Here is a 15,181-nt window from a genome sequence, read left to right on the forward strand (position 1 = left end):
AAATACTAATTGAGCGTTTGATTTCCCGCACGTTGGCGGGACACTGCCGTCCCCCGCCGACATCCCCTCGGCATCGCGTCCCGGCTGGCTGGATGGAGGGTGGCAGGATGAGACCCGAGCGGGGAGCGCGACAGGGCGGGCAGTTGTCATTCCCCATCTCTCTGCGGAGCCATCGCCTCCAGCCGCGCGCGGGGGCTGCGGGAGCAGACCTCCTCCCCCACCAAGGCTAGGAAGATGTTTTACAAATGGGAAGGAAGAGGCTCCGGCCACAGAGGTACTCCTGCAGCCCAGGTGGTACCAGGAGCCCTGCTCTGCGGCTGTCCTGCCCGGCCCGCGGCGCAGCTCCCGGTACCACGGAACTCGGGGGTGTTTCACCCGTACGAGAGCCGAAGCGACAGCCCCTCCGCCTGCTGCTGGAAGAAGCAGGCAGAGTTCAAAGCAGAAACGCCACGAGTAGTTTAGATTAAATCCAAATTAATTCCAACGCTTGTCAAGCCTTGTGCTATTCGGAAGCGGCGGGAGCGGAGTGCTGGGCTATTTGCTGTTAACAGGGTCAGGCTGCTGCTGAGCAGACCGGCTGTACCTCGGGGCAGCACACCTCCTGCCTTCCTCGAGGAAAGAGAGGTTTCAGGAGGGTTCCCAAAGGCTCGTGTCCTGCCATCCCCTCGCAGAGGCTGGGGAGCAAGCTTGAATCCTTTCTGTGGGAAATCCGCCAGCTTGGCTGCGCTCTGTGCACAGCTCGGAGCTGGGGCAGCTCGAAACGCGGCTGGCAGCCCGCAGGCAGATGGGGCCCGCAGTGGCGGCAGCGGCTGCTCTTCTGCGGCTCGGAAAAACACAGAGTTCAGGCAATTGTGGGTTGTTTTTTTTGCAAGGGCTCATCAAGTGTCTCGCTATGGGGTGGCCTGTCTGGTTAAGGTGAGAAGAGTCGTACCTGATACCTGCCCCCCCAAACCCTGCCCCCGTCTCCCTGCGCCATCCTCACTTGGTGACATCCCACCCATCACATCACACACAGCAGGACCCAGGACCACATGTTCGGCTTCTTCTGCTCATCCTGGCCCCAGCCCCAGCCCTACAGCTCCCAGCCCCAGCCCTGGAGGGTCCCACGTGCCTGCCCTTGGCAGCTGCTCCGAGTTATTACCATCCTCCCCTGCAATGAAAGGCCACCCAAATTCCTGCAGTGCCTGGGTCCTCCCATACTACAACCCTCCCACTCGTTTTGGTCCGTTTGAAGACTGGCTCTGGTGTTGTGAGGGCTTTTCTGCCGCCTCTCAGTGCCTGCAGATGCCCGGGGAGCCCGGTCCTGGGGAGGTGGCAGGACGGGAGCCCCGCACGGACGAGGGCTCCCACAGGCACTTACAGGATGGGGCTTCAGCAGAGCTGAACGGAGTTAGGGTGCCCAAATCTTGTTGGATTATATTCCCAAGTCACTCAAGCGTCCCTGAAAAGTAAGTATTTCCTTACACTGAAATTTTTGCACACACATCAGGGACAGCACTAGCAAATCTCAGACCTCATGGCTGAAAATCAGGCGCCAGGGGTGCAGAGCCCGAGATGGAGAGCAAAAATCCCCAGGGCTGCTTTTCCTGCTGTCTTATTTCTGGCCCCTGCTGGGCACCCTCTGGTCCATATGCCTCACATTTTCTAGTCTTCTTTTGCAATCAGGAGGGATAGATTATTTCTTTTTTTGACAGAGACTGTGATTACTTCTTAGTCATGGAGAGCAAGAAGCAGGACTTTCAGAAAAACACCACTAAATATCACGAGAATCATAGAAGAAATCACAGGCGCTGGCCATGATGCACGGCGGCGGGTCATGGCAAAATTTCCCTGGGTGTGTTGGTGGGGACACGCGACCCCAGTAACGCCTTTGTACGGACCCCCCCAGTCCCCAGACACAGAGACAGAGATACCCTTCTCTCTGCCTGTTACAACATTTTCAGAAAGGGTCTGTAGATAGAATTATAGGAATATTTTAAATGGATTTCTGGGCTGGATTCAGAACTATTCCCTATTTGTATTCTCTAAATATAAACCAGAGCGCATCTTGCTAGCAAAAAACTGCCAAGAGTGTTTTTCAGCGTTACCTCTGTGAGTACCCAAGGAGACTGAAAGTTGTATTTGCACTTTTATGGATCGGTGATGTAAATGTCTGCCAAACCAGTGACTCAGAAAGAGGAGAAAACCCTGCGTGCCCCATCTAGCCAGGCAGAAGCACAGTGCCTCCAATCTGGAGTCTCTGCCGCGAGCGCACGGAGCAAAGCTTCTTCTGACACACTTATGATTAGCTCTGCAAGCAGGGAAAAAAGTCAAAGCAATTGTTGTGAGTTGCCGACTCAAACAGTCACACGTCGTGCTGTCTCTCTGTTCGCAAGCGTCTTCCTCCACGAGGGGAGACACGGCGGCGCCGCGGGTGCGATGCCCGGAGCAGGCAGCGAGCTCCCCACCACGAGGGGCTCCGCCAGAAAGAGCTCCCTAAGGGAAGTGCAGAAATCCAGGGATGAAGAGCCTAAAAAGGATCTTTAGGACCAAAAAAAGGCTGGTGACTTTGATCCCACAGGGAACGTGGTAGAAGATATAGGCTCTGCCTCGCAGAGGAGACCATTTCCCGAGAAGACCCAAGCCCAGTTGGGTGCAACCAGAAGTGAAGGTGGGGAGATACATCTGACACTGCCCGGGGCTCGAAGCATTGCAGGGCATCCAGATCCGCCCGCGGAGCTTGGTAGGGGTCCCATGGCGAGGTAGGGGTCCCATGGCGAGGCAGGGGTCCCATGGCGAGGTACGGGTCCCATGGTGAGGTAGGGGTCCCATGGCGAGGTGCCGCCCCGCAGCAATGCTGGTGGAGGAGAACGAACAAGATGCTCCGGAGCGCCCCAGTGGTACAGACTGGATCTGCTGCAAGAGGGCTCCATCCCGGGCAGGCATCCTTCAGCCGGGAGGAACGCCTCTGGAGGGAATTCTGCCTTGTCCTGCTGTTTGCTGGGGAGCGTGGCAGCAAACACCCTCTGGAGGGACGCACCTCCTTTGGTGGGGTGACAGATTGCGACAGAGAAACAGTGTGTTATAGGGTGTGACATCAGGTGGGGACTTCTAAGCATTGCCAGCGTGGAAATTACATTGCTGTGAACCAGGTTGTTTATGGAGGCGTGTTGCCGGTCCTGCCGAGCAGAGGCTCTTTGGCAACAAATCCCTCTGCTCAGAGCTGAGGCTGAGCAAGGTTGTCCCCAGACCGTACCCGGGATGGTGGTCCCTCAGCGCAGGAACCCCCCTGCTGTTCTTTCTCCATCATCAGCGCCACAGGGGACCTGCGGTGAGGACCTGCACGGACCCTGCCGTGCGTGGGGCTGCAGAGAGGAGCTCTGAGCTTCCCCACGGCTCCTTGCCTGGCTCTTCCCAGCACCTTCCCCGCCCCGAGAGCTGCTCTGCATCCCTGCAGCTCAAGGAGCAGTGAAAAGGTCTATGTGGCGACTACTGTGACCTGCCTAGCAGCACAGGCTGTAGAACTACGGCCTGAAATACCTGCCTCAAGCCAAAAATTGCGTGCTAGAACTGAAGGAGACCTCCGTCTAATGAGCCTGTCCCTGTATGTCAGCAGTAATTAACGTGCATCGCCCTGCAGGTTCCCACCTCCTCCTAACAGGCTGAAATTTTATCCTCTGGTTATAATTGCAAATTATGGTTAAAATTTTAAATGCCTGGGAGTCAGGAAGCTGGATGCTACAGCCTGTTCCCCCATGGGTACGCGTGGGGACGTTGCTGGGACGGCCTCAGCCCCTTCTTTCACTCCTGGCCTCTTACAGCTGACTTCCACCCTCACCGCCTTATTCTCCTCCCCCATCCCCTTTCCTGCTCTTTATCTCTCGAGTCTCCTCCTTTCCTCACCCTTCATTGCCATTCTCTTCAGCTGAGCATGAAGCACCCTCCAGGAGCATGGTGGGACGCGATCGTCCCTTGGGGCACATGAAGCCACCTCTGAGAACAGCAGCCCCTTCCCATCAGATGGTGCTGCTAGAAATAATATCAGGATATACAGCAATAATAAAGGGACCGAAGACACACGTACAAATACACACGGGGCATGTCATCCTCCTTCCCCCCGTGCTGGGAGAAATCCTGGGAGATATAAGAGCTGGGGGGTTTCTTGGTACGGCGTGTCTGAGGGACACCGTCTGAGCCTGAACAACTGCCCCTTACTGAGCTGATTTTGCTGGAGGAGGTAACTCAGTTGCTGGTCCAGATGCTTCCCGTGGCCATTGGCGCCCAGCTGAGGATGGAAGGAGTACAAACACGAGCTAAAGGGCTTCCGCGCTCCGCAAAGATCAACTGATGGTGGAACGCTCCCTCGTCTGCATCCTCTGGGAAAAACTCCTGTCTGTAGCCAACATGCAATTCTAAAATACGGGCCTAAAGCCAGAGATGGGTTCCTCGTTGGTTAACATAGTGTTATAATTATTCATTATTGTAGAAAAATACTACATGAAGAATGTACAAGCATTTATTCCAGATTCCGGTCAGGTAAATGTAAGGGGACTGAGGCAGGCAGTGGGCTGGTTGCGATACCTGGGTGACCCTCTTTCCAGAAAAGGTTAAGTCTTCTTTCCCAAAACTTTTCATCAACAAAAAGTAATTCAGGGATAACAGAGAATTTGGTCTCCTGTTTCCATCTCTTCTCAGTGTGTAAGAAAACTGAGAGCTAGTGCGAACTGGTGAATCGGCGTCCGCTTGACGCTGCGGATGGCTTGGGAGAGCAGGAGTGGGGCTGGGAGTGCAGCTGGTTCGGGACTGTAACGCTAACACTGGCAGAGCTCCGGGCCATTGAAATTACAGGCAGGCCCCGCGAGCTGGGACACACTTTGACATCTCATCTGGATGGTGCTGGGCTCGTGTCGGAGCTCAGATGGTAACAACCTTTGTTTTTCTATAATTTCAGGTTCAGGTACCTGCTGAAAAGCAAAGCAAAGCAAAGCTGACAGCCCCTTTTCCCGGCTCTGGAGGAAGACAGTGCAGAAAGTGTGTCAACAGAACAGGCTGCAGTTAAACAAGAAATGCCAGCTAAAGCAGAGGTCCGTATTTTGGTCACCTTGAGCACAATAAGTAGCTATTACTTACAAACATTAGCATTAATTTAAAGATGAACAGTCACCGTTCAATGCCGTGCCCCGCCAGAGCGTGGCGGGTGGTTAAATGGGGGTCTCCGGCGGCAGCCCCGGGGCCGGGCGCCCGGGCCCCCCCGCAGGCGGGTGTCTGCTGCCAGCCCCACCGGCGGGAGCACCCGGCTCTGGCTCTCACACCTCTGCATCCGCTCGCAAAGCGACAGCTAGCTGTGGATGAGAAATTATTATGGATGATAGATATATGGATTATGGATGATAAATAGATAAAGCGTGACACTTTCTATTGGAATAGCTGAGACAGGTAAAGAGCAATGCATTACTTTTGAATTTAAAGCAGTTATTGCATCTTTGCTTCTGTTACCATTAAATATTCAGACAGCTGAGTACTTCCCAAACACCACCTGAACACACCGGGCTTGATTGGCGTTAACTTCGTCAGTGCACCCATCTGTTATTGCGCCGAATAAATGCAAAGCCAGGCACGTAACTGGCTGTTTGTACTTGGAAATATCTCAGAGACGCTTCGGCCTGACGGGTTAAACGGGCACAGAGCTGAGACAGGCCAGCAAACTGGGCGTGATGGGATGGGGCTGCTGGTGCAGCCTTGGTCCTTCCCCTGAAACCAAGGTTTGTGCCCCGCAGCGGAGGCGAGGAGCGCCCTGACCGCCCCCGGGCACAGGTTCTGGGGCACGGCGCTGCCGGCGCTCGTCCTGCGCTGTGCCGGGGGCTCCGCAGTGGCGTGCGGTGCGGGTGCCACCCCCGGACGGCGGCTCTCCCTGCCCCTGTGAGCCACGTCCCGGCAGAGAGACTGCGCTCCCTCCTCCCGGAGCTTTAAACACAAGCTCTTAGTGAAACGTAACCTACTGGAAGACAAATACATCTAAGAATTCACTTTAAATATACATTTGAAAAGCTGCGTTTTGGATTTTTGAGCTCAAAACTGCAAGTAACGGAGAATCCAAATATGGAGAATTTGTACGATTTACTGTATTAATTATTAAAAAGAAAAAAAAAGAAGACATTACTCATCAAAACTGCATTCTTGTCGATGAAAGCTGGGGAACAGCGAGTATTTTTATAAAGGCATCTCCCAGCCTTTGATACGCTCGATGGAAACCTTTTCAGGTAGTCTGAGGGAGAAGCGTAGAGCTGCTCTCAGATGTCTGGCTCCAGCAGCGCTCCCTGTTCCGAGGCCGAGCCGGAGGCAGCGGAGGGGGATGAGCTCAGCCAGGGGGCTCCTGCATTGCCTCCGCCGGGGGCTTTCGAAAAAAAATTGCACTTTCTCTGCCGAAAACTGGAAGCTCAGCAAAACTGTTCCCTTGGTGGAGGAACGAAGTTAGCAGCCGAGCTGTGGCATGGGCGAGAGGCTCCCCGACAAAGCCGCGGCTGCCGTGGCATGAATGCTCTCTTCATTAAGCCGCTCAGCTGGCTCAGAAGCTTCTGTTCTTGATGAAAGCAGCACCTGCTAATGCTGAGCATCCTATTCTTCATTAACAGTTCAGCTGGTTCAGAAGGGGAGCTCTGAGGCAGATGAACAATTTATGCAGAGTGGGATACATGACAAAGTAGCAGCTACTTTACTGAATACAAGCATCTTTGTAAAAGTGCCCAGATGGTTCAGGAGCGAGTCCCATTCTTTGTGAAAAGCGCCGTTGTTGTTCTGGGCTCTGCATCACGCCTCCTAACAACGTGCCGGGCGCAGCCCATCTTCCTGGGGAACTGCAAAATTCAGTCTCCCAACAGACGTCCCACACAGGCCAAGTCTCTGGGTTTGCCATCGTTTTTTCCCGCAGAAGCACGTCCACTCCGAGATGCTGCCCACTGCCTCTGCCTCACTGCTGCAGCCACCGCTGCCTGCAACGTCGCGTTCCCGCTCTGTCATTTACATTAACTGGACATTAATTGCCTACTGGACGCTGAGATAACCAAGTCTGGTCCTCCTCTGTGGTCCCTCCCGAGCACAGCTGCCCTGGGGGTGCAGCCAGCCCGGCTGGGGACGGGGAGGCAGGGGCTGGGAAAGACTCGTCTCTTGTCACCCGTCATGGGGACAACCCTTGAACTGTCTGTCCCCGAAGAAAAGCACCAGGATCCCAGCCCCTTCATGGGCTGGGGCTCCTGAAGGGAGGAGGGGAGCTGCACTGCAGCCTGTGAGCGCACCTGAGGGGAGGAACAGGAGTCTCCGGGCAAAGAGGAGCTGCATCAGGAGGTGCAGTGGGGACAGGGCCCGTTGTGCAGTGGGGACAGACTGGAGGCAGCTTAACACAGACCCCCGCTGTGCCCTCTTTGGTTCAGGCATTTGTCAGCATGTGCGGGGCCGGGGTGGTGGTGGGAGCATTGGGAACCCCTGTGTGCAGGGATGGCCATGGAGAGCGTGACGCCCAGGCGGGGAATAGCCAGGGCTGGAGGCGGAGATCTGCAGTGCTGCCGGCTGGGCTCCCGCCACCGGTCACCGCTGATGCTGCCACCAGGTCTTTCACTTCTCCAGAGTACCACCAACTGCCTCCGAGCAAACACTGATCATTTCTAGAGTCCGTTTTATTTAATAACTAGAGATTTAAAAGTTTCTTTGCATAGCAAATGAACACTAAGAGAGAAGCTCGTGCCCTGGGGACCACCTCAGCGTTTGGGCTGGCGTACCTCTGCTCAAAGGGCTGTGATAGGCGACCCCTCTATGGGAACACCAGCCCATTAACCCCAGCCTGTCTCTGGTGAGAGAGCCGGGCGCCGGCTGGTGCTTCAGCAGCGACTTGCACGCCTGCGGGGTCACAGAATCACAGAGTGGTTTGGGTGGGAAGGGACCTTACAGCCCCCCCAGTGGCACCCCCTGCCCTGGGCAGGGACACCTCCCACCAGCCCAGGTGGCTCCAAGCCCCGTCCAACCTGGCCTTGAACCCCTCCAGGGATGGGGCAGCCACAGCTTCTCTGGGCAGCCTGGGCCAGGGGCTCACCCCCCTCACAGCCAAGAATTTCTTCCTGATACCTAACCTAAACCCCCCCTCTTCCAGTTTGAAGCCGTTACCCCTCGCATTGTTCACCTGCTGTCCCCAGGGATGCCGTTTGTCTCCCACAGCTGGCGAAGGCCGCTCCCCACCTCCCCGTTTAGCGGGTGCAGGGCGAGGATGCACCTGGCCACACGCACCCCCGCTGCTCCCCACCGCCCGCCACACGCAAGGCTCACCCCAGCAGCAGCGCTCTCAGCGCCGGCTGCCCCCACAAACTGGGGGCTGCCCCCACTTCCCTGCCCCGGGTGCGGTGCAAGGTGGGGGGACCCCTCTGTGGGCGTCGGGCTGCGGGGCCAGAAGTTGCAAGAGGAGGTGAAGCCCCCCCCCGCAGCCGAGCCCCGCAGCGTCCCCGCTGTCCCCGGGGAGCCCCGCACCCCCGCCGCCCGGCGCGGCGCCGCGCCCCCGGCCCCCTCCCGCCCCTCCGCGCCCGCGGAGCCCCCTCCCGCGCGGGGCTGCCCAGCGGAGGCGGCGGATCCGCGCCGCCCCTGCCGCATTGGTTTGCGGCGGAGCCCGTCACCGCCGCCGCGCCGAGATTGGCCCCCGCAGACGGCGCCGGTCGCCCCCCCCCTCCCGCGGCGGGCCGGCCTCCACCCCGCCCGCCGTGCGCCGCGGCCCGGGCACGGGCACTGCGCTTCGCTCCGCGCCGCTCCGCGCAGGGCTCCGCTCGGCCCCGCAGCGGGGGCAGGGCCGGGCCGGGCCGGGCCGAGCCGGGCGGGGGGGGGGGGGCGCGCCCACCGCACCGCACCGCACCGCACCGCACCGCACCGCACCGCACCGCACCGCGGGGATGTGAGCGGAGGCTCCGCCGGCAGCGCCCGCCGCTCCGCGCCCGCTCCGCGCCCCGGGAAGATGCTGAGCAGGTGGATGAGTGGCAGCAGCAGGAACCTGGACCGCGAGTACAACTGCACCGTGCGGCTGCTGGACGACAGCGAGTACACCTGCACCATCCAGGTCAGCGCCCCGCGGGGCTCGGGGGGCCGCGGGGGCGGGACAGCCCCCCGCCGGGGTCGCGCTGCCGCCGGAGCCGGCAGACAAAAGGAGCGGAGCGGCGGGGGCGGCCCGCTCCTGCCCCGCCGCCGCGAACAAAGGCGACCCCCCTCCACGCACAGCCCGGCTCCCGCCGACCGTGGCCCCCCCACCCCCGGCCCTCGGAGCGTCGCTGCGGGAGACGAACCGCGGCTGCCGGCGGCGGGGAGCCCCGGGGCAGAGTCCCCCCCGCCACGTTCCGCCGCTCCCCGCCGCCCCCCGCCGCGGAGGCGTGCGGAGATGGCGCGGAGAACCGTCAGCCGGCGCGGGGGCGTCCGCAGCCCCGGAGCCGGAGCGGGGCAGGGGCAGCCCGGCACGGCCACCGCGGCGCCGGGGAGAGCCTCGGCCGTGCCCCGCGGAGCCGGGCGGTGCTCGTCCTCCTCCGGCGGCTGCGGAGGCTCCGCGCAGCGCGGGGAGGACTTCGGTGCGAAGTGAAGTGGCGGCGATGCTGCTGGGCAGGGATGCGCAGGGGATGCTGCTGGAGGCGGGGGGGTGGATGGACTCTCCCCGGCCGCCGCCGCATCCCGGGGTGCCCGCTCGGCCTCTCTCATTAGCGCCCAGCTCTGCCCTAATGAGCGGCTGCGGTTTGCGATAGTCCGGAGCGGCGGGGCCGGGCTGCGCATCTCCCGCTCCCCCTGTGCCGGCCGGGGCAGGACCGCGACCGCCACCCGGGGCTGCCTCGCCGAGGGCGGGGGGCGGTGCGCGGAGCCAACGCTCAGCGCGCAGGGACCGTGGGATGTCGTATTTCTTAAAAACCAGCAGAACCCGCGCACTGTCCGCGCTGCACCCCGTTAGATACCGGGACCTTGGCGGGGGGGAGGGGGGAGGCTGAGAGGGGCATCCCTGGCCCCGGCTGCTTTCACGCTTCATTCCTTCAATTGCCACGGTCTGGGACAGGGAGGTCGCCCAGAGCCTGAGCCCTGTGGCACTTGCAACTCTTCCTGCCGGTGTCAGCTGGCTCCAGCCCAGTCCGGAGGCAGTGGAAAATTCAGGGCAGAGTTTTCAGTAAAGGTGACTCAAGGTGTAAATAGCGACGGCTCTCCCCGCTTCTCCCTGTCCTGCAGCTCCCGGGAGCAGGGAGCATCTTTCCACTTGCGGGCGGAAACAGGCTTTAAATGAGACTGCTGAAGGATGGGTACCGAGGGACGCTGCAGGCTACGGAGGCACCGTCGTTTTTGCTTAAATAGTCAGAAATAGATAAATACGGCGTTTTGTGCCAATAACGGCTGAAGAATGCTAATGCCGCTCGTTCCTCCCCCACCTGGGTTGTAAAGTGTGACCCAGTAAACAATGATAACGGCAACCTAGTTTATTTTGCATAAGCAAAACTAATTCGTCTCTCAGAGGTTGTTTTTGATACAAATTACATGGAAATCAATACTTTGGGAGAGAAAGCGTAGGCAATGCAGTTAAGAAAAATCTGGATTTTCTGTCCTTAAGGTAATTTAACAAAGTGTCGTCGTTTTGATGTCTTCTTTTTTTTTTTTTTATTTAGAGAAAGCGCTACTTGATCACATCTTTCAGTGGCTTATTTTATGTTCAGCATAGTAAATAGTGAATCCTGCTATTTAGTATGCATGACCTAAGGTATAAAGAATTAGCTGGTATTACCCTCACAATCAAGGTTACCCCACTTAAATATTTGTTTTCTATTGCTTTCATGCTGCCTTATAAGCCAAGTATTTATAGTCCGTGCAAAATTAAAGTGTACATAGTAGGAATGTATAATGTCTTGCAAGTGAGAAAACCCGTCACCATCCAGGCTGCGAGCGGTGAATGAGTTTTGAAGGTCATTCCCTCACGAGCGCAGATATTTCCCGTCTTGCTGAGATCCATAGTGTTTCCTCACCCAGGCTGTTTCTACGCCTGTTGTTTCTAATTTATGTATTTCTATTTTTACTTAGATACGGAGAAACTGTCCAAAGCATAAGTCATCATTTTCATACGCAGTGCCGTTAATCACGGCGCGCATCTGGGGAGCAAAGCTGCTCGCTGGAAGTTTGTAACGGGTATTTTTGCTGCTGTACCCGTGTGTTTGTGCCGCTCGCCCCGGCAGCGTGTGGGATGTGGGTGGGCTTCATACCCTTCCCGAAGGGTGGCCCGGCTGACGTGTCATCTGGCTTCTCCATTGCTGGGAAGAGAAAGAAGCAGCACTTGGAGGTAGAGCTGATTTTAAGAGGTCTTATTTATGTTTGAGATAACGGCACTGGTTAAACCTGTCAACAAAATTAACCTCTGGCTGTGCTTGATAAAGGCGCGTGAGTGCCTTATTTTCTGCTGCTAGATAATACCTGAATACTCTGTTTCTAAATAAACCTTTTTTATTTGATTATTGGAAGTTTACTTTGGTAATATTCCCATGTTGAGGGAACGGTTCCTTGTCTGAGCTTGGATGAATCCTTCCTCTCTTCTGCCCTCATTTCCACTCCGGAACAGCCCGTCCGAGCTGGCGGAGGAGCCTGGAGAGCTCGTCCCGGTCCCCCGGCCCGGGCGGGCTGAGGGCCGGAGCCGCTGCAGGCAGAGGGAGGGTGTGCGGTGGCTGGGGCTGCGCCTCGTACGCGGGTTTGTGGTTGGGGTTTTCAGTATATATCCCAGTAGTTTGCCGCTTTGGGGAGGACGCTGTCCCAGCATCCGTCTCTGCTGGCTCCGGGGACGGTGTGTGTCTGCCAGCGAGGTGGGCTGCGGGTCCCAGGGGGGCTGCGGGTCTCAGCCGCTTGCCGGGACTCGTGAGCTGCCTGAACAGGAAGGTGTTGGGCTTTCTCGACTCAGAAAAGCTTATGTTTTAATGATATTACGTGCCGCGGAGGCATCTTCTAAAAGCAATACGGGCAGTAGTTTGCAGCGTGGGGCCCGTCAGATGCGCGGAGGCAGCGGTGCCCCCTGATGCCCCGTCCCCGGCGCTGGGCGATGCTGCCCGCGGGCGCTGGGTCCCCGCTGCCGTGGGGGTCCCTGCCCCGAGCCGCGTCCCCGGGGGGGGCTCGGCCGGCAGAGAGGGGCAGCCGTTCCCGGAGGCTTTTTGTCCATCCCCACGGCAAGGGGCTGGCCTGGCAGTGTATTTCATTCGTATTTACCACCTCGTGCTCCCTGTCTCCGAGGACAAACGTGAAGCCGTTTGCCGGCACAGGCAGCCTTGCCGCTGCCGTTAGAATAAAGCCAGCTTTGAAAAAACCAGAGCAATGCTCTTGTGCTGCGGTTTTGCTGTGACTGAGCTGCTTGTCTGAGGAAATGTTTTAAATTCTTTGCTGTGGTGTCAGTGGTGGTATAAAAGGCTTGAAATAATTAATGATTTGCCATTGCTTGATGCATCAGGCATTTTCCTGAAAAGACAGTGGTGTGTTGTTTCAAACCTTAGTAGTACTACGAGAACGTGGAGATGTGAGAAAATAAAAATATGGTTTCTTAGATTCAGGATGTAAGAACTTTCTTGCATAAGATTGGAAATAAATGCAAACAAGCTCTTGACGACACTCTTGGACAAACCCTGCGTTTTCCCTATGAAGCGCAAAGTTCATTAGAGGACCCGACAGGATCATTAATAACAGGCAGTCGACGCAAAGGGGAACCGTGGCTTTTTGCAGCGCCGGTTACTGTGAAGGTTATTTGTTCATTATCTTTTTATCTTCTGAGAGTTTCCAATTGCTTTTGCTGGGAAATAGGTTAGCAGCCCGCTGCTGACGCAGGGGGGGTCTCTCGTCCGAAGTCCCGAGCGCGGGTGATGCTCTGCTCCGGAGGTCGCTCCCCGCTGCCGACAGCGCCAGGAGCCGCCAGGCTTCCTGCCACGCAGCTCGCGCCTGCTCCCAGAGCCCCCCTTCCCTCCCGCAGTGACCGCGGCTGGTCCCCGACCCCCCGTCCGAAATGCGGAGGCAGCGGGTTGGGGTCCAAGGCTGCGGGTCGGGCGCTCTGAGCATCCCCTGCTCCCGCGGTCCAGCGCCAGCCGGGCTCCGGCAGAGCCAACGCAGCGTCGCTGGTGCCTTGGGGCAGCGAGGAGGAGTCCTGGCCCCGGAGAGGTTCGTCCCCAGAGTCTTGGAGCCGCAGCGGGTGCAGGAGCGCACCCCTCCCAGCCTGCGCGTCCCGGGGGCCAAAGCAGTACCGACAGGTTTCTTTGGCCGGTTGGCTGTTGACTCTATTCAAAGTAATGTTCTTATTTATAGCATTGGAAATGTACTTGCAACAGAAACCCATCGTTCTTACTCAGCTAAATCTCAGCAGAGCTGCACGCTGTCAGGGCTGCCTCCTTCATTCCCTGCTCAAACGTTTACACCCGTGTGGTTTGTGGGCTCGGAAGAAACCTGCCGGGGATGCACAGCAAGTTTGAAGACCAAGTAGCCAGTCCAAGCTGAGAGTTTCTCGGGTTTCATCTCCGTTTCCCTTTTAAATTCATTTCCAAGTATATAATTCTAAATAGGAAGGATACAAAAGGCAGCTGAGGAAAACATCCGCCAAATGTCCACTGAAAAACTGGTGACATATTTACTCGCATTTTAATGGGAGGCAGAAACACAAGTTGTTATGGAGACCCGTTGAAAATACTTCTAGTGCTGCTGTTTCTTCACCACCTGAAATCCCTGTTTTCCGTTAACTTTCCATACCTGTTTTACGATGTTACCTGCTGTGAACTGCCGGCTGTCCCCCTCCTAGGAGCCACTCTCCTGAAGGAACTGCTTTGGTTATCACTTTGCCACATAAGATGTTGAAGACAAATATAGATACACACACACACACGGTAATAGCGCTGTCGAAAGATATGTACAATAGCATCATGAAAGAAGAAATTTGCTGCTTCTGTCGTAAAAATTAGGTAATGCACAGTAGGAGGCCTTTTTTAAGCTGTCTGGGGAATAGTAAAAGTGCCTTGAGCAACCCACTTATTTTTAATTTTTGACTCATTCTTCAGGAGCTTAAAGTGATGGTGTGTATGGGAATGACGTCTGTGGCCACATTCCAGCAGAGCCACCTCCTTCCATGGAAACTCGCGCGATGCCTCGGTTTGCCCCGTGCAAGACGGGGGGCACCGACAGCGTCTGTTGGTACCTGGCAGATCCGTTCTCATGCTGAAACCGTGCGGGTTGGCTTCTCCTATGTATGAGGACGGGCAAAGGCTGCGCAGGGAGTAAGACCCTCACTGAGATGCCGTCGGCGGTAGCGGGCAAGGTCCTGATGGAGACGCCATCGGTGTGTGGAAGCTCCTCCAGTGCTGGCGTGGGGGTGGGTGTCCTCCTGGGGTGTGTGGCACCGTGCGTGAAGGTGGTTCCCCAGCACCACGGGGGCACTGAGGGTGGCCTCTGCGTTGGGTGAATTTGGGCGTCAGTGGAAAGTGGAGTCCCTGCTGGCTTGGGGGCTGGCTACTCGATAGCCGTGGTCTTACGTGCTCGAGGATGGTGTGTGCTTCTCTGTGTCTTGCGCTGTGGGAGGTTGGAGTTTGCCAGTGGGAAAACCCAAGCCCTGTGGTAAAATCCACCCCAAGCAGATTTTACTGCTCAACGCTTCAACCTGCCGGGGGACTTGTACGACTGTCACGTAGCCCGTGGTGAACACGGGTTGTGCAGGACTGGCGGGAGTCCCGACCCGGCACGCGGAGCAGAACACGCGTGCGCTCCCTCTGCCTCGCGCAGGGGAACCGTGTCTCCGAGCAAACTTCCGAAATCACCGCCCTCCTGGCTTCCGAACGGCAGAGGAAGCGGCACCGCTGTCACTTGCGAGAAATGACAGCGCGCTGCTGGAGAAGGCTGGGGAACAAGCAGGGATTTGCCATGCAAGAAGTGCTGCACTCTATTTGCTATCAGTTTTGTCAAGAATAGACAATGCCTCGTTAGCGCAGGGGTCAGACGTCGGTGCCGTCGCAGAGAGAACTGAACGGTGCGTCTGTCATCAGCCGCTTGGTTGTGGTCAAAAAAAACCCGTTATTGTTTGGTTGGAGAAAGCTTTGGAGTTGCTTCTGCAAATAAGAAGGTTTCAGGTCAAATTCGTTTCTTTGAAATTTTTCCAGAGTAAATTATCCCAGCCGTATGAGAGCAATTTCATATTGATGATCTGGGCTTG

General features: G+C 57.1%; 1 protein-coding gene across 2 annotated transcripts in view; it reads left to right on the forward strand.

The window, feature by feature from the left end:
* The first annotated feature begins 8,727 nt into the window (after window positions 1-8,727).
* The window catches only part of FRMD5 (FERM domain containing 5), a 102,135-nt gene continuing 95,681 nt past the window's right edge, over window positions 8,728-15,181 (forward strand). Inside the window, exon 1 of one of the 2 annotated variants that reach the window (XM_063346537.1) lies at window positions 8,728-9,067. In XM_063346537.1, the coding sequence (XP_063202607.1) occupies window positions 8,966-9,067 (102 nt within the window). In that variant the 5' untranslated portion in view covers window positions 8,728-8,965. The remainder of the gene's footprint in view (window positions 9,068-15,181) is intronic. The other variant, XM_063346536.1, reaches the window with a different exon arrangement.

The sequence above is a fragment of the Chroicocephalus ridibundus genome, chromosome 9 (genome assembly GCF_963924245.1).
Source record: "Chroicocephalus ridibundus chromosome 9, bChrRid1.1, whole genome shotgun sequence".
NCBI lineage: Eukaryota > Metazoa > Chordata > Aves > Charadriiformes > Laridae > Chroicocephalus > Chroicocephalus ridibundus.